The sequence below is a fragment of the Eublepharis macularius genome, chromosome 11 (genome assembly GCF_028583425.1).
Source record: "Eublepharis macularius isolate TG4126 chromosome 11, MPM_Emac_v1.0, whole genome shotgun sequence".
In the NCBI taxonomy this organism is placed as follows: Eukaryota; Metazoa; Chordata; class Lepidosauria; order Squamata; family Eublepharidae; genus Eublepharis; species Eublepharis macularius.
The window spans coordinates 36189922-36213411 of record NC_072800.1 but is presented as its reverse complement, the minus strand read 5'-3'; the positions used below and the strand labels follow the sequence as shown (position 1 = coordinate 36213411).

Sequence of the window (23490 nt, the reverse complement as noted above, 5' to 3'; positions counted from 1 at the left end):
TTAGGCCTCTGGCAATAAAGGGCCCCCTGCTACTTTCTAGTAAAGCAGATGACATCTGGGAAGCTACTGGGAGCAGAATAACAATGATGTTTGAGTGACAGCCTCCCATTTTAGTGTTCACTTCCTACTGGCCAGAGAAGAGTGGGACCAATTATGTAGAGTGGTATATGAGAGTCTGAAGCAACAGTATTACTGTACTGGAATAAACAATACCATGTGGTAGCTTTGTTAATCTTGAGGCATCTTAAGGACTAACAGATTTATTAAAGTATATTCTTTCATGGGCTAGAGCCCACTTCATCTCACGCACTCCTGTCTAGCTAGTGACAGCGTAAGCTACAATAAAACTGTTAGTCCTTAAAGTGCCACAAGAGTCAGGTCTTTTCCACAAGGGTTTTTTCCCACCAGTTCTGGTCCCATACAGCTTCAATGTATCCTCCAAGCTCTGTGCACACAGTTAAAATAACAATGTGCAACTACATCCTTTCCTCCCTGTCTCCCCCCACCCAGTCGTCATCCTTTTAAAAAATGTCATTGTTTGTTATATGTTGTGTGTGCGTGCTAACCCTGGTAAATATTCTTCTGACAACACAAGAAGCTATCAGGATGACACTTTGTTTTCCTTGTTTTTTTTAAAAAAAACATTTTAACAATATTATTTTTAAAAAAAATTAAAAGGGGTTGAGACATTGAGGACAAAAAACTCTTGCAATAGTTGACATTAAAAAATAATGAGAAGATCCCTAAATATTTTAAAGTTTCCTTCCAGAACACCTCAGCCAATCATAGAACCCCCTCTAACAGCCAAACATTACAGTGTTGTTAATGCATGAGCAAAAGCCCCCCCAAACACCCCACACTGATGAAAATACTGACATGTCATTTTCCCCCAGAAAGCCCTCAGCAGACATGGGGTATTTTTATAGTGTAGAAATAAAAACCAGACACCACTTCAGTTCGACTCCTTCAAGTGCAGAATTAAATAACTGAAACTGTATGGGAGCCAAAACCGACAAATAAGCAGATTTGATTCTCATGGGCTGAATATCCAGAAAACCCACTGTAAAGCCGAGTGCATGCAGAAGAGATCTCACTTTTGTCTTTGAATGAAAGATATGACAGAGTTCCTGCATCACAGGTTGCAGTCACAGCAAGGTTTAGTAAACTGAGTCCAGCACATAACCGACTATACTTTTTGTATGCAATTGGCATATAATGATCCCATCTGCAGAAGTACCATTTTTTCACTTTTCATTGATACATTTATGCACACAAGCACCAAATCAAGAGTGCAAGCAGATCCCATGGGAACATCCCTTGAATTTATTTCCTACTGCAAACTATTTTATGACTGAATAGCTAAAGTGATTGGTTGGTTTAATTTGATCTTTATGTTTCTTATCTTCATCGCCTCCCTCCCCCAAATCCGGATTACAATATAATTGTATCTCATTACATTCTCACAAACTCCTCTACAAAGAGATCTGCCTGAGAGAGGACTTCCTAAGGACCATTTAGTAAGTTTCAGACTTCAAGCAGCACTCGTCTGAATTTTAGTCTTGGCTTCAAAGTAAAAAAAGATAGAAGATAACATCAAGGCTCTCACTTTTGAAACCCAAGTACAAGCAGTTTAAGTAGCATAAACTGTAAACCACATACAAAGAGATTTAGTCCCCTTAAGGATAAACAGACTTGAAGTCAACTATTAGATATATATGAAATGTTATCCTCAGTTAGCTCTGAGGATTTGATTTACTATGCGTACAGAAAAAGAACAGTCTGATATCTCTATGTAAAGCTCAAATGTTTACAATACGAGCACAGTGACCATTTGCAACAGTGGTAATCAGAGAAAAAGCAATCTTCTTAGCTTTGCTGTGCTAATTTAACATCTGTAGTAATAATAATAATAAGGATAATGATGATGGTAATAACAACAACATTCGATTTATATACCGCCCTTCAGGACAACTTAATGCCTACTCAGAGCCATTTATAAAGTATGTCATTATTATCCCCACAATAATAATCTCCCTGTGAAGTGGGTGGGGTTGAGAGAGCTCCTAGAAGCTGTGACTAACCCAAAGTCACCCAGTTGGCTTCAAATGGAGGAGTGGGGAATCAAACCTGGTTCTCCATGTTAGAGTCCCACGCTCTTAACCACTACACTAAACTGGCTCTAGTAGGAGAGACATATTGTATCACAATTTGGCAACTTCTGATATAACTGCAGCTTTTCAGCCAACACAGCTGACGACACATTTTGGGGGTTCAGCATCCTCTAGGACATGCTGATTGACTACTTTGCGATCCTTGCACCTTCCTGGACTGCAGCTTGTAGGTATCACTGACAGCAAAAGACTATTTGGCATGCAGAGAGAGAAGATCCATTTGAAGAGACATGGACAAGTTTTGCAAGAGGAAGCAGAGAGGGGAGACAGTTGAAGAAGTGTTAATTTCATGGATAAAAGAAATAACCCATTGTCTAACAGGCTTCGAAGACACAGGAACAGAGTTATCCGGCTGTCAACGCCTGCTGAAGAAGTGTGAAGAGGACAGAAAAGAGACAGGAGGCTCAAACAGACAGCCACAAACACAAACCCAAAGGCAGTAGGGAGGCAGTAGGAAGAGTTCAGTCTTGCACTGACCCACCCCTGCCCTTGTATACCCTTGACCACCTGGCTGGAGTTAGGGGCAGGCTATAGGGCCTTCCTTTGCCCCCACCCAACTACTATATGCTTCACCCAGGGAAGGGGGGATAACAGGCACCTATAAAGCCTTCTACTTTTTACAAAATATTTGATGGGGGGGGGGGAGAACAGAACTGCATCTCGCACAGGCTTTTCACTCCATCCATTATATGCAGGATGCTAGGATGGGGGAGTGCCCTGCAAGACTACCAGGGCCTTGACATGCAAAGTGCTGAATTCAGAATAAGCTCAAACACAACGATAATTACTTTCATAAAGATCTGACAAAAGCTCATACTCTAGAAATCTAGTTGGTCTTTAAGACCCAGATCTTGCTCTTCTTCTACAGACCAACACTACTTACCCACCCGAACTATCTTAACGGATGGCACTGCTGATCATTTTTAAAAGTTTCTTTATTCACATTCTTTATAAGGTTTGTGGCACTGACAGCTGTAGGAGTAATTTTTAAAATGCAACTGTTCTCTCTCCAACACAAACAAATTGATAGAGGTTGTTTTGTACTGTTCAAAAAGGATTTTGTGTTAAGCATTTTCAGAATGCAAAGTTAGATGTCTCACTATCCTTTCTAATCTAATGCCAGATCACATCCTGTGGCACATCTAATCCCCCCTCTAATTTTATCTTTTATTCATGTACAGCTTCTGTGAAAGCATGTCAGTCACCAAGTTGTAAGAAATACAAGCATGATGAAGAAAACCAAATTTTTAACCCAAAATGAGTTTTTTAACCTTGCACTCTCTGCTGAAAGGAGGAAAACCCATATCTTATCATATTGCTTAGTCATCACAAAGCAAGCAATATGAAATAAATCAAAAAAACTTTGTGATCAGGTCATGCTGAACATCCATACTCTGATGCAGAATTGTCAAGAACAAAACTGCAGGCATTGCTGCAGTTTTAAGAGTCAAACAATGCAAAAGTTCAATGACTAAAATAACATTCCAACGTTACGAGGCACCTTCCAGATCAGTGCAGATGTTCCAAAGAAGATGCATAATTATCTGAACAACTGCCTAGCATTCAAGCCTAGTTCTTTGATGAGCTCAGAGATATGCAAGATAAACGGGCACTCTGTCTATGTTTCAGCAGACATAACTTTAACAAGAAATGCTAGACTCTAGTGGTACCCAACACCCATAGTATTGATGTAAAGAAGGGGCTTGACAAAGTAGATGCCAATGGACCACTGGATAAACATGTAGATGTTACAGCAAATGGAGCACCTGTAATGGTGGAAAGCAAATGTAGGCCTTACAATATTCTTGAAAAATAATCCCAGATTTTCCAAGTTTCTCCCTCTTCACTAATCATCCATCAGAAACATCTTGTTGGCAAATGTTTCAAGTAAGAAAGTATTACGGAAACAGCCCTGGGCAACTGTCAATTTCATATGCTTTAACAGGAAGATTCATCATTAGTGCAGACATTTCATTGAAGAGCTACATCTGGAAGACACACCACCAGTCCCTACTCTCTCACAACACAATAGAAATAATCTAAAACAGGTTTGTGGAATCACTGGAATCTATCAGTGCTTTCCTTACGAAAAAAGTAGCATCCCTATATGGAAGATGAAGAATTGACGCAGGTTTTGATGTTTTTACTGATATTATGCAGCACCTGCACACTCTCAACCTGGCTCTCCAACGGATAGATAAGATTGTTTCTGGGCCTTACAATCTTCAGCTTCCACAACAATAGACACAATGTCACTTTCTTTCCACAAGAACAGGGCAACCATGTCTCCTGAAATGGAAGAGGAAGATCACGAAATCTGAAGAAAACAGATTTAAATTTCAAGAACTACTTGAGGATTTTCTGGGCAGGTTTGAAGACCTACAGAAGTTGATATCCTGCTTTGCTTTTCTTGTAAACCCATTTATGATCCACCTAATTGGAGACAGTTGTACCCACCCCCTTGGTACAAAATCACATATAGCAGAAATGGAACTATGAGAACGGACCTTTGGACACTTACCGTGAAGGGTCCTTCTCCTCTGAGGAAAGGAGGACATCTTGGGTGATTCCCACCATCCAATCAGGGAGGCAGGAACTAACTTTCTTCCTCTTCCTGTCTAGCCTGTGGGACCACCCTCTCTTCAGTTCAGGTGACTCCACAAAGCAGTAACATTGAATTTATCATTCAGCAACTGTTAATACTGAGAGAAAAAACACCTGTTGCATTAACATGTACTGTAAATAAAGCATAACCCGGAGGAGGTATAAGAATGAGGCAGCAGGGTAGAGAAGGACGGAGACCCGGGGAGGGCAAGATGTCCTCCTTTCCTCAGAGGAGAAGGACCCTTCACGGTAAGTGTCCAAAGGTCCGTTCTCCCTCTGAGGCGGAGGACATCTTGGGTGCTCCCAAAGCAGTTTCCAGTTTCTGGGTGGGATGTGGTCTTCATCCATGATCATGCACTGCAGTACTTTTCCACTACAGTCGGTGTCCGCTGAATCATATAGATTCGATTTGTAGCATCTTAATAAGGTCAAGACTGACAAACTTGTAGCCTTCTTCTACAAAAGTGTTCCCGTGTAACGCTGCACTGGTAGTAGCATTGCTCAAAGAGTGAGCTGGTATTCCACAAGGAACCTCTGCGAAAAGAGTTTTTAGGAGTTTCGATAGTGTATGTTTTGCTATTGGCACCTACTGCTGCTGAAGACATTTTCTTCCCTAAACTGAGATGAGATATATTTAAGAACAGTAAGACTGACTTTCTAATTTGCACTATTCGGAGCAGAGGCCTTAATCCTCCTTCTGACATCTAGGTTGTGTCAGAGCCTCTCCCTCGTCTATTTAGGGTACAGGTATAAATATGGTAGCCTTATCTCTTGCAAACTATGCAGTTTGGAATACGGTTTTGGAAGACAGCACGAGGCATCACCTTACTATTGGGAAAGATACAGAGTTCAGGTCTGACTAAATCTTCTGTCAGACGCAAACATAATAAGGAAAATAGTCTTCATTCTCAGCCTTCTCAGGGGAACATCCTTGACTGGTTCAAATGGATGCTTGGTCAGGGCTGTGTAAAATGTCTACTGAGTGAGGGCTTCCCAATAAGAGTTGTAAATTCCGAGCATAAACGGTTTTCTGAATGCTAGGAGAATGTTGGCCACCTCTCAGAAATATCCCCATCTTAGGAAGGCGTTCCTTTCTATTTCCACACGGTTAAGCAGAGTAAGTCTAAATGAGGGAGCCAAATTGGTCCCTGCTGTAACTTGACCGAAGAGGTCAGTAGGGTAAAAGGTGGAAATATCACCATCTGTTGGAGGGTGGAAAGGCATGGTCTGTTACTAGTAAGGGTAGTAATACATAGAGGAGGCCTAATGGCCACTGCAATGTCAGGGCATCTGCTTGTGAGTAGAACAAATTTTGTCATGTACCCCGGTAGTTGATGGCTGTGTTGGGGCGCACACAGGTTCATGAGGTGTTGTGAAGTGCAATGTTATGAGATGTTTCTTAAGGGACTATTCCCGTTGTCCCCTCAGCCAGTCTGCCTGGGCATTGGATATGCCTTTGATGTGTACAGTTCTGATTGAAGCTAGGTGACCATCCTCCCAGGTAAGTATCCTTGCTGCCACCTGTGTCACTTCAAGGTCTTGAATCCCCCCTGCTTGTTTATATATATTTTGTCTGCAACCTTGTCCATACAGAGCTCTGAACTGGAGCAGGGCCAGACAAATTGCTCCCCTTCCTACGTCATTGATAGGGAGACATGCCTAACCTGATTCTTACACCTGTAAATATTTGTTGTTCTCGAGGGATCATGAATCTTTTGCTTTGTATTGGGTTGGTGACCTTAGCTCAGATGGGTTTTGATCTGAAGTGGTATCTGAATGGGAAGATCTGTCTTCTCCATGATCTGTTGTTAATGAGATCTAAGAAAGGTCTGAAGTGGTCTTGCCTATAGACGACCCCAAAGGTATTGCATTGTAGGTAGCAACTAGCAAACCCATCAGTTTCAGTAGTGTTGTGAGAAGTGATTATGCACTCTGATGACAGTCTCAGTCAGCAGTTTGGTCTTCCTGACCTTTTCTTTGGTGAGGGATAGAAAAAACCCTTTTGGTGACTGTGATCTAACCCAGGTGTTCAAGCTTGTAGGGACTGAATGGTGAATTGAGTGTTGTGGTGAGATTTTCTCTTGAACCGATCAGGAGATCATCTGGGTACAAGTGAACATGAATACCCCCCGTCTCTGAAACATATGATGAGGTTGATCATGAATTTTGTAAATACTCTCGGTGTGACGGACAGGCCAAAACAGGATGGCTCAGAACTGCCAATTTTTATTTTTATTTTTTTTTTTTTTAAACATAAAATCTTAGATAATTTTGATGGGCTGTCAGAATTGGTACATGGAGGTATGTCTCTGTGAGATCTGTAGATGTCATGTGTTCTTCTGATTGATTAGTCACTGCGACTGAGCCCAGAGTCTCCACTCAGAAGTGATATAATTTGATAGACTTGTTCAAAAAACTTGAGGTCTAATAACACCCTCCAGTCCCTATTCTTTTTAGGGACTGAGAAGAAGATTGAGTAGACCCCTTTCTGGAGGGCAGCTTTCAAATTGTATGGAATAGCCTTGTGAGACTATGTGTAAGGCCTGCCTGCTTGTCAACCTAAGCTTGATGGTAAAGAGTAGTTGGCCTCTCACGGGACAGCTAGCAAGTTCTGTCTTAGAGATCTGGGTATTAAGGTTGATCTCTTTCCCCGTGTGGAGAACTGTCTGTTTGATCTTGGGAAAAGGTAAGCATTATCCCCACAATACAGCTGGAGAGCTGGGACTGAGAGGACTGGTTTATCCAAGACCATATGGAAAGTTCATGGCAGCAGTGAGAAGTAAACCTGCAGAGGACTGCATCACTGTTCAGTTATTTAACCGCTATACTACAAGTGTGGTCTTAAAAAGACCCCCCTTATTAAAGGGTTGCCTAGATTAACCTCAGGATGGCCATTTGGAATCTTGTCTGGACCTTAGTAGTGCGTGTTATGAATAAAAGGCTGAGGTCCAATGGATCTCCTCTCAGATTGTTTGAATGTTTTTGGCAACACATTCTTCTGTCCTAGGTCTCAAGCTAGATCTTTCCCAGGGCACCCCCAAATAGCTTGTCTCTCTGAAAGAGGTAAGCCAGGATGATATTTTTAGAGTGTGAATCTGCTGGCCATGCTCTTACTCAAGTGTGCCAGCTTGTCACTGCTGTCAAGACCATAATCCTAGAAGAAAAAGGTAAATGTATCCAGGATGATGTCTGCCTTGAAGGTATTGACCCTTACATTTCTGTTTGCCCCTTCAATGGGGGCAGCTATTGTTGTACAGGAGGAGTTGGATCAGTTTCCAGATCCATACTTCTGACACTCTTGAGGCAATAGAGACAATAGCTGTAGCCTTAATAGCCATGGTCATGGCCTCGTGAGCTCTTGTTAGCATGGCCTCTCTCTTCTTGTCTAAGTGGTCTCTGACTGATCCTTACCCATCTTCTGACCAGAGCCCAGATGACTGAAGAGTAGCCACTGGAGGTTCCATCGCAGGTACCTGCAACAACTCATAGCAAAGAAAGGTAGTAAGTACAGTTTTTTGGGGGGACCAAGTTTGAGGATTATTAATTGGCTTATGGTGTAGAACACTCAGCCTTGAACCTTCTCCACAAATATTCTGGAAATGGGAGGACCTTTTCTGAGGAACCTTCACGAGGAAGTGACTCGTTTCCCTGGGCTGGATTTGGTATTCCCAGTCTAAGGGTCCTACTCCCCCAAGGCTAATTTTTACAGCTCTAAGGCTGAGAATGTCTTAGGTGTAAATTCTGGTAGACCTCAGATTCTGACAGCTGGACTGACTGCTCTGGTAGGGATATTTCTTCCTTTGCCACATCTGAAGGAATTCATCCTTCTCCCTGTCATTACAAACTCTATCTGAGGGCGATCCCCCTGCTCCGTGGGGATCCCTGACTGATAAACGTTGCAAACTGCCTTATTCTGACTCAGACCATCGGTCAGTGTTATCTCCTCAGACTGGCAGCAGGTCACCAGGGTCTCAGAAAGAGGGTTTTGTTTTGTTTTTCCCCTCCTCATCTACCTAATCTCTTAAACTGGAGTTAAGGGGAACAAACATGGATCTTTTGCATACAAAGCAGAAGCTCTTCCACAGAGCTACAGCCTTACTCATGGAGGGAGGAGGAGGCAGACACCACACCACTATTTCCTCTCTCCTGGTTAGTCTTAAGAGTTAAAAGGTTCAAAGACACCAGCAAAATTGCGCCCTTTATACCTTACCCATCTGACAGGGAAAGGCAGGGCTAGATCCTGTTGTAAAAGCAGGGCTAAATCCAAAGGGGAAAGGCCTGCTGTAAAATCTCCAGGCAGGAGATTGGCATGGGCACATTCACATGGAGCCAGGGTGGAGGAGATTCCTGGAATCTTTATAGGGCCAAGGTGCTTCTGACTGGTAAAGTAACAGGATTTCCTCCCTCACAGCCAGTCTAATTGCTGACAGGAATTCTGGAGGTATAACACGCTCGGGGGAACACTTACGTGGCCCTCCTGGGCTTGTCGGCTGGAGCTCTGGGTGTCTGGATTATGTTTCAGCCATGTTTCTCCTGCCAGGAGATTGGCAAGTGCGTTGTGTTGTTTCCCGCCAAAATTGAGCTCCGCCAGGTGGCGCTGTTCTCAGCTGGCTGGCTGAGGCACGCTGTTTGAACAAGCTCCCTCTGTGGAAGAGGGGGCTGTTGAGAGGCCTGCGTCTCTTCCAAGGCCATTTCCTTGCCGGGGAACACATACAGCCTCAGAGGCATGTTGGTGCCGGCTGGGCCTGTTCCCGCCATCGGTAGGACGGCACTCCATGGGAACAGCCCATATTCTCCTTGCCAGGGAACCCATACAGCCTCAGAGGCATGCTGGTGCTGGCTGGGCCTGTTCCCGCCACCGGAAGGATGGCTCTCCGTGGGAACAGCCCAAATTCTTCTCCATGAAGCTTTCCTCAGAGTCCGATGACTCTCTAGAGACCATCTCGTCCTCTTGTTTTCATTCTTTGGCAAGAGGAGTAAAAGAAGAGGAAATGGGAGGAGAGTAAGGTAATGAAGTAAGTAAGGAGTAAGGTAAAGAATGATTTGAGGAAGAAGAAAGATAAATAAGAGATAAAGAGAAAAAAAGGCAGCAGAGCTAGTCTGCTGCAGAACTGCTCTCCCTGGAGGCAGGAACAGAACTGGAGAGAGGGTGGTCCCACAGGCTAGACAGGAAGAGGAAGAAAGTTAGTTCCTGCCTCCCTGATTGGATGGTGGGAATCACCCAAGATGTCCTCCGCCTCAGAGGGAGAACTACAGGAGCAAATAGCTCTGAAGCTGATACATAAATCAGAGTCAGCAACTGAATTCTATGAGAAAGTACCAGGACGAAGTATCCTGGTGAGTGACTTGCTTCAATTTTTTGGCACAGCGCAGTGAGAATCACTATACTCGGAGATGAACCCAAACACTGGGCAGTGCTTACAAAACGAGTCCTGCCTTGGCAACATATCAGCCAAACATCAGAAGAATTTCAACCACTAGCAGTAATTAGGTGTCTCATTTCACTGTAGGTAACACCACCTCATTTGGAGCAAATCCATACAGCATCAATTTGTGTTTGCCATTCAGCTGCAGAAGGAATGCTCTCTAAATAAAACCTGATTAAGAAATTACAGATTGAGAATTTAATATTATTTTTAAAAAATCTTAAAATATATTTAGTAAGTTACACCTATCATTTGAAAATTAGAACTGCAAATTTATGAAATACATGCTTGAAAACACTGAACATTCTGGACTAACAAACAAACTGCTGCATAAATACAAAAAAAGATTCGAAGACTCCGTGTCTGCCCTGAAGTACAACTCCCAGAAGTCATAAGACTGCAGTAAGTGTACACACATTAGGGCATCACAAGTGACCTCACAGGGTAGAGACTGATTAAGTATAGGACGTTCCAGGTAGTTCCTATCCAAGATAATCACATGATATAGAAGACAATAACTGTACACTTGGTATGAGGAACACATACAAATATTTCAGGACTTGCCTGCCAACAAGTATTACACAGCAAAATTTTACACAAACAGCCCTCTTTGTAATTGTTTTCTGAGTTGTATTTTATGACTTTTTGTGAACTTTTAATTAATACCTTATTACAATTTGTAGGGCTAGAACGTCCAGTGGTACAAGTACTTCAGTTACCTGTTCAAGTAAAATTTTTGAATAAATGTACATGTGGAATTCCATGCAGATACGGTAAAACAATACTTACTCTGGCTAATCCAAACAACATGTGCAAGCTTATGCCTTGGAATGGTTCAAACAGAAGGTTTTGTTTTACTATCCTGAAAGGAACAAAGCAGCTACTTTGGTTTTAAATATGTGTGTGAGTCTAAACCATATTTAGTACTTATCTCCCCTCCCCTGAATTCAGGAAACAAAACTACTATTTACAGGAAGCTATGACAGAATGCCTCCAGCAAGTAAGGTATTTACTACATAATGTAGGCAACTGACGTGAATATGCATGTTGATATCAGAGAGGCTTAGTAATGAGATTTGTAGGTTGATATTATAACCCATGGGTGTACAACTCAGTTACAGGGGCTAGAATAGATGCTGGCTGGGCCATCCCACAAGATCACTGGACCCTGCGCCAAACAGTCATGATAAATAAATAAAATTTACTGTTTTGAATTCAACCCTTCAACTCCCTGCAGATGGCTGGTGTGCTATGGTTGCAACAGTGATCAGAGTGCCTTAGCTCATTTGAGAGGTGCTGATTTTTCCCTCAGCATCTCTCTCAGCAAAATTCAAGGCTTTGGGGGTCACCAGAGTAGCCACAGCATCCCATCTGTTTCCAGTGGCATACAGTGAGCCATTAATCATAACCTGTTGCCTTTCCTACAAAGCTGTGGGAGGAGAGTGCTTTGGTCTGATACAATTCAGCACCCCACAAGTGTGGCTGAGGCACAGCAGTTACAGGAACTGCACAGTCTTAGACTCAGCTGAGACAGGTGGATTTATCCCACAGGGAGGGGCACACTCTCTGCCAAGGGAGTTACTATGATCACCCTTGAAACTGCTGCGTTTTGGTGGTCAGCTCAGGACTTCTTCCCTGAGACATCCAGGGCTCCTTCCCCACCGGGGCCTATGGAAACACTGCAGTTTCAAAGGTGTTCAAAGTGCCTCAGTTGAGAAACTGCTCCCCTTGAGGAAAAAATCAGTTCTTGTTTATTAAGTTGAAGGCATTATTATGAAAACTAATGTCTTGGCCCTACCTGAGAGAGATGCTCATTTCCAAATGGCTGAAGTGTCACCATCCTTGAGCCTCAAGTGGGAAGGGGTAATTAAAGTTGCCAGTATGGGCTTTAGGCTACAGGGCACACCTCTGTGGGCCTATGAAATACATGTAATGTGCCCATGAAATACATGTAGACTTACCACAGGTATCTCTGACATTTTGAGTTCTGTGCACAATAAAATCCACTGACACTCTGTGATATTTGTAGCATTTACAACCTATGATCTTGAAACTGTTCACATTGATCTTGAAACTGTTCACATCTCTAATTTCCCAAGATTACTAATACTATCAATATTACAGTTTGTTTATTTAGAATGTTTCCATGCTGCCTCTTCAGAGTCCTGCTGGAAGCAGCTTAAAATGAAAAACTCCAGTATATATTTAAAAAGTCATATTTTTAAAAAATACACGCAATCCATTTAAAAAGCCATTAGACCAAAGTAGCACAAAAACTATCCATAAAGAAAAAGAGACCACTAAAAAGTGGATAAAAGATGGTCTTTCAGGTACCCTGGCCCCAAACTGCTTAACTGCTTAAGGTCTTAATGGTGAGAACCAGCACAATGAAAAAGATGGGTAACCAGCCCATCTCTTTCAGCACAGGGGCGATACGATCTCTGTACCCACCCCCTGACAGTAGCCTGGCTGCTACATTTTGGACCAACTGAAGTCTCCAAACCAAAAGCAGTTTTCAACGACAGCCCCATGTACAGCACACAACAATGACCTACAGCTGGGAAGTCAAGCCACATATTCTTGCCCATGTGCACTCTCATGATTTTTAAAAGGAGCTCTAGAGAAGCTTCTGTATTTTAGTTTTTTCCCCTTCTCCACCCACATTTAGTATCTTAAAATTAAGTCAATAGATTGAGTCCATTCACCTATTTTTATAAGACTTTTGCTTCACTCCTCCCAAAATGCATATTTTCCCCAAGTTCATTTTAGAGCAGTTGACAGCGGAATTCTGGCAACTGTCCAAATAAGCTTCAGTTCATGCAATTCGCTCCTTTCATGGGAAAAAAACAGAAACCCCGACAAATGTTCCTTCAGTTTTTAGAAGACTGAGAAGTGCTGGCAGCAGTAAACTAACGCCTGAAAGCTTCTTAAAAATCTCAAATACATGGACATACAAACACAGTGTAACGTTCTGCCAAGTAACTCTCAATGACTTTACTGCATGAGTCCAGGAACTGCATGAGTTAAAACAATGTTATTGATAAGCTACTAGTATCATTCCCTATTACATTCCTTGCCTAGAATGGTGTTTCACTACAGGAACATAACATATATAGTATTCTAAGCACAGCCTAATCCCCCGAGTTCCCACCCCCTTCAGGAAACAGCTAGCTGAGTTCAATAGAGCAGGAGGACAAATCACAGATGATGTGTTAGAAACTCCAAGGCCACGAGGCCCAGCTTCCCAGGCGAAAGAGAATTCGTACAGATAACCGCAGGCTTTCACATTCCAGGCAGAGAACAGCTTCAGCCTCTAACGTCAGAGTCAGACAGAATCAAACAGTACATAGGCCTTGCAGAGTACAAGCAACACACAGGACCTTGCAGAGTATGACAGGAGACATTCTGACAATAGCCTTTAAACTTGATGTCTTTGTATTCTGTTTCCAAATAACCTATGTAACTGCATTAACTATGCCATGATCAAGTTACTGTGGTAAGATGGGAAACTGATTATCATGATTTTCTTTATTATACCATCAGTTTAGTCCTTTGTACCTGAAAAGAAATTAAATCTAGCTCAATACTCCTTTTTCCATTAAGCTAAAACAGATCTGTCACAGTTCTCAACTGAAGCTTAGTTTACCCATGAACCTGTGCCTCCTATTGCCATACTACTCCTTTGTATAGTTCCCCCTGAGTCTTTGTGATTGCCGGTGCCTGGTTACACTTCTTTATTTTATTTTTATGCATCACTAAAAATACAAGTCACAGATGATATTTTAGAGAATATTGCAAAACAGAATACAGGATTAGCAACTAACAGAAGCAGCAGGTGTGTTTGAAAGGCAATGGTAACAAAGCAGCATGGTCAAGGAATAACCCACCCCAAATAATGAATATGCAGCACTACTCAGGTAACTATTGGCAGAACATTGGCTCCCATGAAGGCAGAATCTGTCTGAAAGTCTAGATCAGATATGGCACAAACAAGAAATAGGTAGATAAAGGACAGGCCTCAAGAAATGAATTCAGTTCATCCCATTGGAGCAAAACTGAAAAAAATGTTTAGTAGCAGGCCACCCTACACACTGAAATCCAACTGAAAGTAGAAGAAGAAAATTCAAACCAATCATCAACTAAAGGGGCAGGAAGAATAAGGTGAGTTACAGCTGGCCTGTAAAATGAGTCATTTTCACATGTGAAGGGCTGGGAAAGGACAGAATAAAAACTATTCTCCTTTAATCAACACAGGGAGCAACCCCCCAAAAGAAGTTTATGCATGCACATAGCTATCATACTGCCATGGAAACTAGTCTGCAATGTGAGGAAATCATAGGAGCAGTGTTTCCCAACCTGTGCGTCTTGATCCAAAAGCAGATCATGACCATAACCACAATTGACCATGACAGGCAACATATTATTTTGGGCAAACAGGCAACTGCTTCTGTTCCTCCCCCTTCTCCAGTCTCCATGAATCCAGGAGGTATCATTCATGATGCCTGGATGACATGAAGAAGTGCTTGAGCTACGCTCCTTTCCCCCAGCTGAGATGAAGAGAGGAGACAGTAGATCAATCCTATCTCTCACCCCCAATGCCTACAATTACTCAGCTTACTGGATCAAAAAGCATCTGATTACCTGAAGGCTAATGCTGTGATTTTTCAGGACTGCAGAACTAGTTTAACAAATAAAGACCACCCACTTGCATTTTAGAGCACGTGAAAGGTCTGCAGTTCCAAGAGCAGATTTTAGACCCCCCTGAACCAAGAGTAGCATTTAGCACAAATGTAAAGCCTCATAACTAATAACCAAAGCAGTGACTCTCTCAACTAGGATGTGAAGTAGTGGCCATTCTTCCAATACTGCCTCATTTTTCCTCTAAGGAGAAAATGCAGAAATCTAAAGTGACATTTCATTCACAATGTATACATTCAACAGTACACTGTGTTTCTCATGCTATTCTGAAAATAAGAGACAAACCAGAAGATCAAACACAGGGATGAAAAAAGTTCCTGATGATTAGGTGCCCAGGCACACAAAAATTGTTGTTCCAGTGCTATGCATTCAAAATATTTATTCTGGCTTGGCTTGCAAATATGCACAATGTTGGCTCAAAAATAGATGGTGCTGCCTAACCATTTAAATAATTCTGCAGCACAGGGGATGGAAGGATTACACCTTTCCTTAAGGTTTCCCCCCGTATCCACAACAGATTACAATACTGTTCAAAAAGTCCATGAAGGTTTTCTGAAGGGAAAAACATTTTTACTTGGTTGACACTGGTGTGCATACATTGGACTCTATTTGTTAAAGAAAAAGGAAAGCTTGTATAACGCTGAATCAATCCATGCCTTGTGTGAATGTTGTAAGGCAAAGCCATAAGCTGACCTAGTGCCCTGTCAGACAACAGCATGAAGTTCTATATTTCTCAGTAAGTTCAAACTGAAAACATACAGCACTTGAAGGCAAATGTCCAGCATCTGGCAGAGCTTCTTGAGAGGTGACTTAGAAATGACTGTGACTGATTCAACGATACAGGCTTTCAGCAAGGTCCAAATCTATTTTAAATACTTATAGTTTACTTTTCTTCCCAAAGGGACTCAAAGCACACACACACAAATTAGTAACGTTCCACTACTTTATAAGAACAATGAATATAAAGCCAGAACATAAAAGGTTCTTATTAGCCTCCTGAAGCCTTCTAAAAGCAAACACTGTAGATGCACAACATTGGGGTAGCTGCTGTAGAAGCCAGAGATTGAGCAGTCTCCTAGTTCCGCATGAAGGTATAGAGAGGAGGCTCTGATTACGTGATCACAGCTAACAAATAGGCTCATAAAAAGGCGAAATAATCCTCTAAATATGTGGGGCCCAGGTCATGAAGGCTTTTAAAGGTAGGAACTAGCTCCTTGTATTGAAACCAAACAAATAAGCAACCAACGCAACAATTTTAAGATGGAAGTACTATAGCTCCCTGCTACATTGAAGCACTATATGCTAGTCTTGACATTATTGTAGCATGGATAAGCATGGACAGGTCAACAAAGTCTAAAGGAAGGCTTGCATGCCTCATCCCTGGTGCTATCCAATTTCATCCTCTCCCGGTTTGCTGCAAAACATAAATGTGTTGCTATATTCAAATAAGCAAACTATGGTTTGCCACAAACCACAAAAGAAATCACAGTACATGAGGGTGCACAGGAGCTTGATTACTATTATTGTTGTATAGTGTTCTTTATGTTCTATCTGGGGAAAACTGTCCTGATTATGGGTATAGGTTTCCTAAAGGCTATGCATAAGCTGTTTGTTCAGGAATATAGCAGACAATAGTGGGTACAGAATGTAGCTTCCCAAGAATCATCTCCCTACCCTGGCTTTTGTTTTAAAGACTTTAGCACATATGCTGGCAAAGATTTATCTGATAATGAAATGGTACAACCTCAAAATTCAGATTGGTGAGTCAACAAATTTTCAGTGTTTGGAAACAGTCCTTGTCATTACTCCAAAACCAGAGCAAGTTATGCACAGCAACCACAAAAAGAGAAAGAAAACAGAGAATTATGCATATTTGTTCAATTTATGTAGGTCAGAGTTCAGCTTCTCTCATGTTACCATAATGAGTACACAACCCTGCCCTCTCTTCAAGAAGATGAAAACATACATCTCTCATACACATGCACACTCACACACAATCCTCATGACTCATCTTGAATACAAGGAAGGATAGTCTTTTCACTCTCAACCCCACTCCTATCAATATTAGCTAACCATCAACTGTTTTAATTCATCAATAGACTACAGTTATTTGAAGTCAAATGCAGCATTCCCTAGGCAATGACAAGGAGATTATTTAAATGCTACATTCTCTCTTTTCAATAATTGCCCTACTGTCAGAATACTTTCTCATTGAAACAAAAAGTAAAATGAAGCAAGAATGAAAATCGTCTCCCCACCCCAAACAAGGGGAATCTTACAATGTGTGGGGATGGTTTGTCTATAAGCATTGTGTCATCACTTTACATCTATGGCCTAAGCCTACATTTGGGTTTCCATGCATCCATTTTTTATCTGCTATTCCCTGACCTGCACTGCGCTTTGCAACACTTAAGGTGGCATAAAGGTTGTCCAAATTTCTAATTCTCTACTTCAGCTGCATTTCTTCAAGTGAAAGTTCAGCGCTAAGAAGGTATCTGCAAGTGTTTGGTTCAGATAATGCTACAGAAGTGGAGAACTAGGAAAAGAGCCACTTGCATGACTGACACCCCAACTACAGCATGTCTAAATCAGTTCTCAAGTACACGACTCTGTTCAACAAGTATCCTAGCCAATAATCAGGGACATTTGAAAAACTGGAAAGGGAGGGAGGATTCCCTAGGAATCTGAGGGAAAGTCATCAGGAAGGATCAGTTGAAAGGTAAAGTAGTTATCAGCATATTGTAACCACAGGTAGCTATTTAATTTATTTATTCAGTTTGTTATAGGATTTCATCCTGCCTTTCTTCCATCACAGAGCCACGAAAACAGCTAACAAATTAAAACATCTTAAAAATCATTAAATCCAACACACAAATGCATCATTGAAACAACTTAAAACCAGAATTTAAAATATATGCAAAAGATACAACATTGGGGAGGAAGAAGGGATCACTATTTTGCCAAGCAAAATAAGTAAGAGGTCACCTGCTGGTGGCTGGCAGTAACAAAAGGGGACAGGTGAATCTCCCCAAGGAGAGAGTTACAGATGTATTGTCAAAACGTCAGGAACTACAATGCTAAGACCACAGCAATACAGCCCGGAAAACCCACAACAACCAGAGAGTTAACAGAGTTTTGGTGTCACTACTGAGAAGGCCTTCTCCTAAGCTGCCACCTGTGTCATCTCAAAAAGTGGGGGTAACTGAAGCAGGGCCTCTGAAGATGACCTCAGTAGTGAGTTAGGTTCATGAAGTAGAAGATGGTCCTTCAGGTATGCTGGTCCCAAACCATATAGGGCTTTAAAAGACAGTACCACATTTTGAATTGTGCCTGGAAACAGATTGGGAGCCACTGTAGATGAACTAAGACTTCAGAGATATGTTACCCGCAACCCACTCCTGTCAATATCCTGGTTGCATCATTTTGCACCAACTGTGCCCCATGTAAAGCACATTCAATCGAGATATAATCGGGGTGGTGGCCAGATCTTGAAGCTGGCTAACCAGTCAAAGCTGGTAAAAGGCAACCTCTGGTCACAGCTGCCACATGCTTATCCAGAGTAAGCCTAGGTCCCAGAGCATCCCAAAACTATGGACCTGTTCCTTCAAAGGGAGTGCACCCCATCCAGAACGGCTGGGTGACACCTTAAATCCTGAGTCAGACCTTATGCTTATCAATAGCACTTTTGTCTTGTTGGGATTAAGCTTCAGTTTATTAGCCCACATCCACTCCAAAACTGTCTCTACAAACTGGTTCAGGATTTCTACAGCCTCTCTGAGATCAGCTGGAAACATGAGATAGAGCTGAGTGTCACTTGCAAATAGGGGACAATCCAGCCCAAATCTCAGGATGACTTCACCCGGTGGTTTCATGTAGATGTTAAAAAGCATGGGGGACAGGATGGAACCTTGCACGACCTCACCGACCAAAGGCCAAGGGGCTGAGCAGCAGTCTCCCATCACCATCTTCTGAAACCTGCACCCTACCTTCTGAAACCTCTGCCTTCCAGGACTAGTTATAAATTTGCATTGTCACATTAAAAAAATCTATATTCTACAGCTTAGTTAATATCGTATTGATTCAATTACCCTAATATATGAAGTAATACGCTTACTTTCTTACCATTGTAGGTTATCCTTGGTTTTGTCAAGCACATCACAAGATGTAAATCCATTTCATCTGAAGATACAAACTTGGAACAAACAGGGCACTTGAATCCTAGAGTGAAGAAAAATATTTGCATTAAACATAAAGCAAAACTTATTTAGGATTTGCAATTACTGTGCCCAAATATTCAATGGTAGAATTGTTTCACAGGACCAGTCCTTCTAACCTTACAGTCAAGTCTGCAGAAAAACATTTGAGTCACTGACATAGCATAGCAAACTGGACAACCATATAGCTGTCTGCAGAAGATGCCCTGTTCAGCGCTAAATCAGGGCTAACACTGGCAACAAAATGGATTATAAATTACATCTTATTAAATAGGAAACAAACCAAGGGTCAACCCTAGCATTCTCAAACAGAAAGAAGTTCCAGGTATAAGAAGGCCTAGATATAAAAGTGATGACAGCCAAAATCTCTTTCAATATAGATTCTCCTCAAAGAATAATCTGTATTTAAAGTCTCCCTGAATCAGACTGATACACGTTATCTCCTGTAATCCCTAAAGAAAACCTAAAATTAAAAATGTATGAATGTTATAAGTTGTACTTAAAACTGAAAGTTATTCAAGAACTCATTTCAAATCTCTATTGGCCACATTCAAATGTGTGTTAAAAAACCCTAATGATTGAGTGATTCCAGAGTATCAGTGAGCCAACTCATTTCCAAAATCAAGATGATAATAAAAGCCAATTGAAGAAAAGTCAGCTCCTCAGTCCTGCAAGATCCAATAAAAAACAAACACAAACATTAGCAGCAGAGATCCAAGAACTGAGCATGCTCTGTAAACTGCTCACAATATGCACATATTTAAAGATACAGAACAAAAAAATTAAAGTATAGCATAATTGATGAGTAGCTTTGAATGGGTGGGGATACATCCAGCCTATCATTTAACTTTTTGGTATACAATGTAGCCAAAGTAGTAATCTAAAATGTCTTTCTGAAGTATTAATTTATGGATATCAAGATAAGTATGAGTATATTTAGCAATGAGAAAAAAATCAGTTGCTATCCTCTTGGGGTATCTTCTCTCAAAAAAATCTAGACATCCATTAGTCAGATTCAGATTGATATTCTCCAAGAAGAGAAGAACTGTATTTGATGGGAAACAATTTAACATTATTGCCCAGATGTGGAGGAAGAAGGTGTAACAATGAATTACTGTCAAATTTACTTCAATTTGTATTTCTGTATCAAGAAACACTAACCTTCTATAATGAGAACAAGAACATTAAATAACTGGATGGAGACTGCTAATTCAAAGTAAAAACAATTGCTCTGGAAAATCTCATTAATATAAACAAACATACAGCCTAAAGTGTATCAAACCACCCAAATGGAAGACTGAAAAATAAATATCTTCAAAAGTAAGCATGAATAAATTGGTGATAGTAAGTTCTACCGTATTACCTTGATATTTCATCATTCTGAATTCGGGGCATTTTAAGTAGTAGGCACAAAAGAAACAGTTAAAAATGAGGTCACCAATTCACTATGCGTGCTGAAGACAGACTCATATACCACTGTAACTGAAAGGATATATTTAGTTGAGTCACTCACAGCCGATCAAGCATTATTCAACAGCTTCTCTCAGCCTCATATATGAGTCAAATTTGCCCCGAATAACCAATGCCCCACCCATATCAGCTGGCTTTAAATGACCAATATTTACTGAAATTTTCCAAGGGAATAAGTGGCCTACTGTTCTAGCAGCCAGTTTCATCTGAATGGAGGTAGCCTCTGAAAGTCCTTGTGATGTCCTTTCTCTGCACTCACAATATGTGATAAGATTAGAGAAATTCTTGCATCTAGGAACAACTAATTAGGACTAGGATTGAATCAGTTTCACTCAAACTAGGGCAGGGAGACAAGGTGTCTATTTGGCCAATCAAACAAAAGCTAAAGCTCTCAGGAGTTTGAACTACAGAACAAATGTCATTTGTTATGTTTTATTTTAAAATCAAACAGCATCTAGCCACCTGGCAATATAAGTAGTAACAAAATGATAGGCAGTATTGTTTGGGTTTGTGCCAATAAATGTAAAAATCTGTCATAGCCCCTGTAACTTGCAGAAACATCTAATTTTTGTGGACACCAGAGAGCACTTCAAAACTAATCCTACACAGAAATTTAAAAAGTGAAACTGACAACCTTGAACTATGGAAGACCAAAAAAAATAGTTTGCAGTTAATCAGAAGGAAATAATACAGTAACTATATTAGCCATAGCAATATACACAAGTCAAACATGTCTACAACATCACCTTTGACTTCCTGGCAGAGTCCAATGTACACATCTAAGTCATGGGAAAAGCCATTTATGACAGACAGGACTGGTTCCAGCACTGCCTCTCTTGAAAAACGAAGCAATGAGAGTTGGTGTCCACTGGAGGGGGGGGGCTGAGAGGGGCTTCAGGAGCTGCTGAGGGGAGGCAGCAGACAGAGATATCTGGCAGTTAATCTGTTACCCTGAAATGTTCCCCGTTTAACCCCAGGATGTTTTTAAGTTTAAAACCATTCACTCCTATGTCCCATCTTGTAAATAAAGTTTAATTTTGTTTTGTTTTAACCCTGACTGGCTTGGAGTCGTTGGCTGAGGAAAAATTTCACACACAGAGACCTCTAACACTCTGGTCATGTTACATTGGCATAGTAAAGTAAATGGTGGTAGCATATATAGGGGAAATAACCTCTAAATTCCTGTCCCGCAATAGCTCTGGGCAGTAGCTGGCCAGTTGCTCCACTCTGGGTGAGTGGAGATAAATACAGGGAATGGGCTGCTGGTCTGGTGAGGCCTCTGGAAGAGGAGAGGGGGGACCCTGTGAGGATTTTCTAAATTCGGCAAACATGATTCTATGACATTTTTCAGACAAAAAGGATTGTACATTAACAGAAAAATGTCCAAAGAACAAAAAGCTCCAGAGACAACTCTTCACTACACAACAAGTACAGAAAAGGACTACTGCTAGTACTCCATAGATAGAAAAAAGGAGTCAATATAACCTACTTAGTAAAGGCAATGAATCTAATCCCATTTGTGTCCCTTCTGAAGACACAACTGTCTCAGATTAATGACCGGAAAACAGAGCTCCACATGCAACTTGTGCTGTAGAAAAAACAGTAAGTAGGTTAGATTGACTCCTTTTTTCTATCAATGGAGTACTAGCAGTAGTCCTTTTCTGTACTCATTGTGTAGTGAAGAGTTGTCTCCGGAGCTTTTTGTTCTTTGGACATTTTCCTGTTAATGTACAATCCTTTTTCTCCCTATATATGCTACCACCATTTACTTTACTATGCCAATGTAACATGACCAGAGTGTTAGAGGTCTCTGTGTGTGAAATTTTAAATGTTTTTAATGGTATGTGATATTTGTATTTTGTTATCTGCCCTGAGCCTGCGAAAGCGGGGAGGGTGGAATATAAATATAATAAATTTAAATTAAATTAAATTACAAAGTGCTTATCTCTATGTAATAATGAGAAACATGGCCTGGTATATGAACACCCAGCGCCAGTGGCCTACCTCCATCCTCATGATACTCATTCAATAACATATCAAAGGAGATCCATCTTGACCCCCCCCCCCCCCGATTTTAATCTAAGAATAAAATTCTAAGAATCCAATATCAACATAGCCGTCCTATACTTCTGGCCTAATATAGTAAAGTAAGTATCCTTTCCACTTGAGAAACAAGATAGGCAAGACACCTATGGCATGGACTTGTACTTCTGCACCCTTGAGGACTGAGAGGCAAATTAGCATTCCTTCCAATGAAGAGAATCCTGTTCAGTCACAAAACCGAATCCAGAAGCCCCTCTCCACCTTAATCTCTAGTTTAACACCAACTGAGCAGTATAGGCATTCCTCTGTAAGTAACAAGAAGGGAACCAAAAGCCAGACACTGGGGGGGGGGGTATTAAAACCTGAAAAATCTTGTTTAATTATTACCATTTAGAGTTCAACTAGTGCAAGCCATGTTCTAAATTCCTGACCCTATAATCACAAAAAATCACCCCACGGACTGAAGAACGTGATGAACAGAACACAAACACGCTTCAAGAATGTGCTTCAAGAACTCCTTAGTAGGTGCTAAATGTCTTGAGGATGTGAGCTGTTTTGTTGCTGTTCATGCAGCTAAGATGGAATCTGGCATTTAAGACAAGGAAACTATCACAGAAATTATTGTGCAGTCCCTACAAAGAATCAGTGACTGATGGTGGGTTCTTCTACATGCTGGAGAAGCATATATGTATGTACACGTAACTAGTTATTAGTGTTCACGTCTACAAATAAACACAAACTTTGTTCAATACAAATACAAAGTGTTACTACCTGAAGGAGATCATGATCGAAAGAAAAATATGCAAATAAAAAGTTAATCAATATGTTTAAATCTTACACCATTGTACCAAAATCTACAAAAAG

General features: G+C 41.1%; 1 protein-coding gene across 3 annotated transcripts in view; it reads right to left on the bottom strand.

Moving 5' to 3' along the window:
• Positions 1–23490, bottom strand: part of ZNRF2 (zinc and ring finger 2) — a 70378-nt gene that overhangs the window by 20919 nt on the left and 25969 nt on the right. For all 3 annotated transcript variants that reach the window (XM_054991022.1, XM_054991024.1, XM_054991023.1), the window contains exon 2: positions 19022–19117. In XM_054991022.1, the coding sequence (XP_054846997.1) occupies positions 19022–19117 (96 nt within the window). The remainder of the gene's footprint in view (positions 1–19021; positions 19118–23490) is intronic.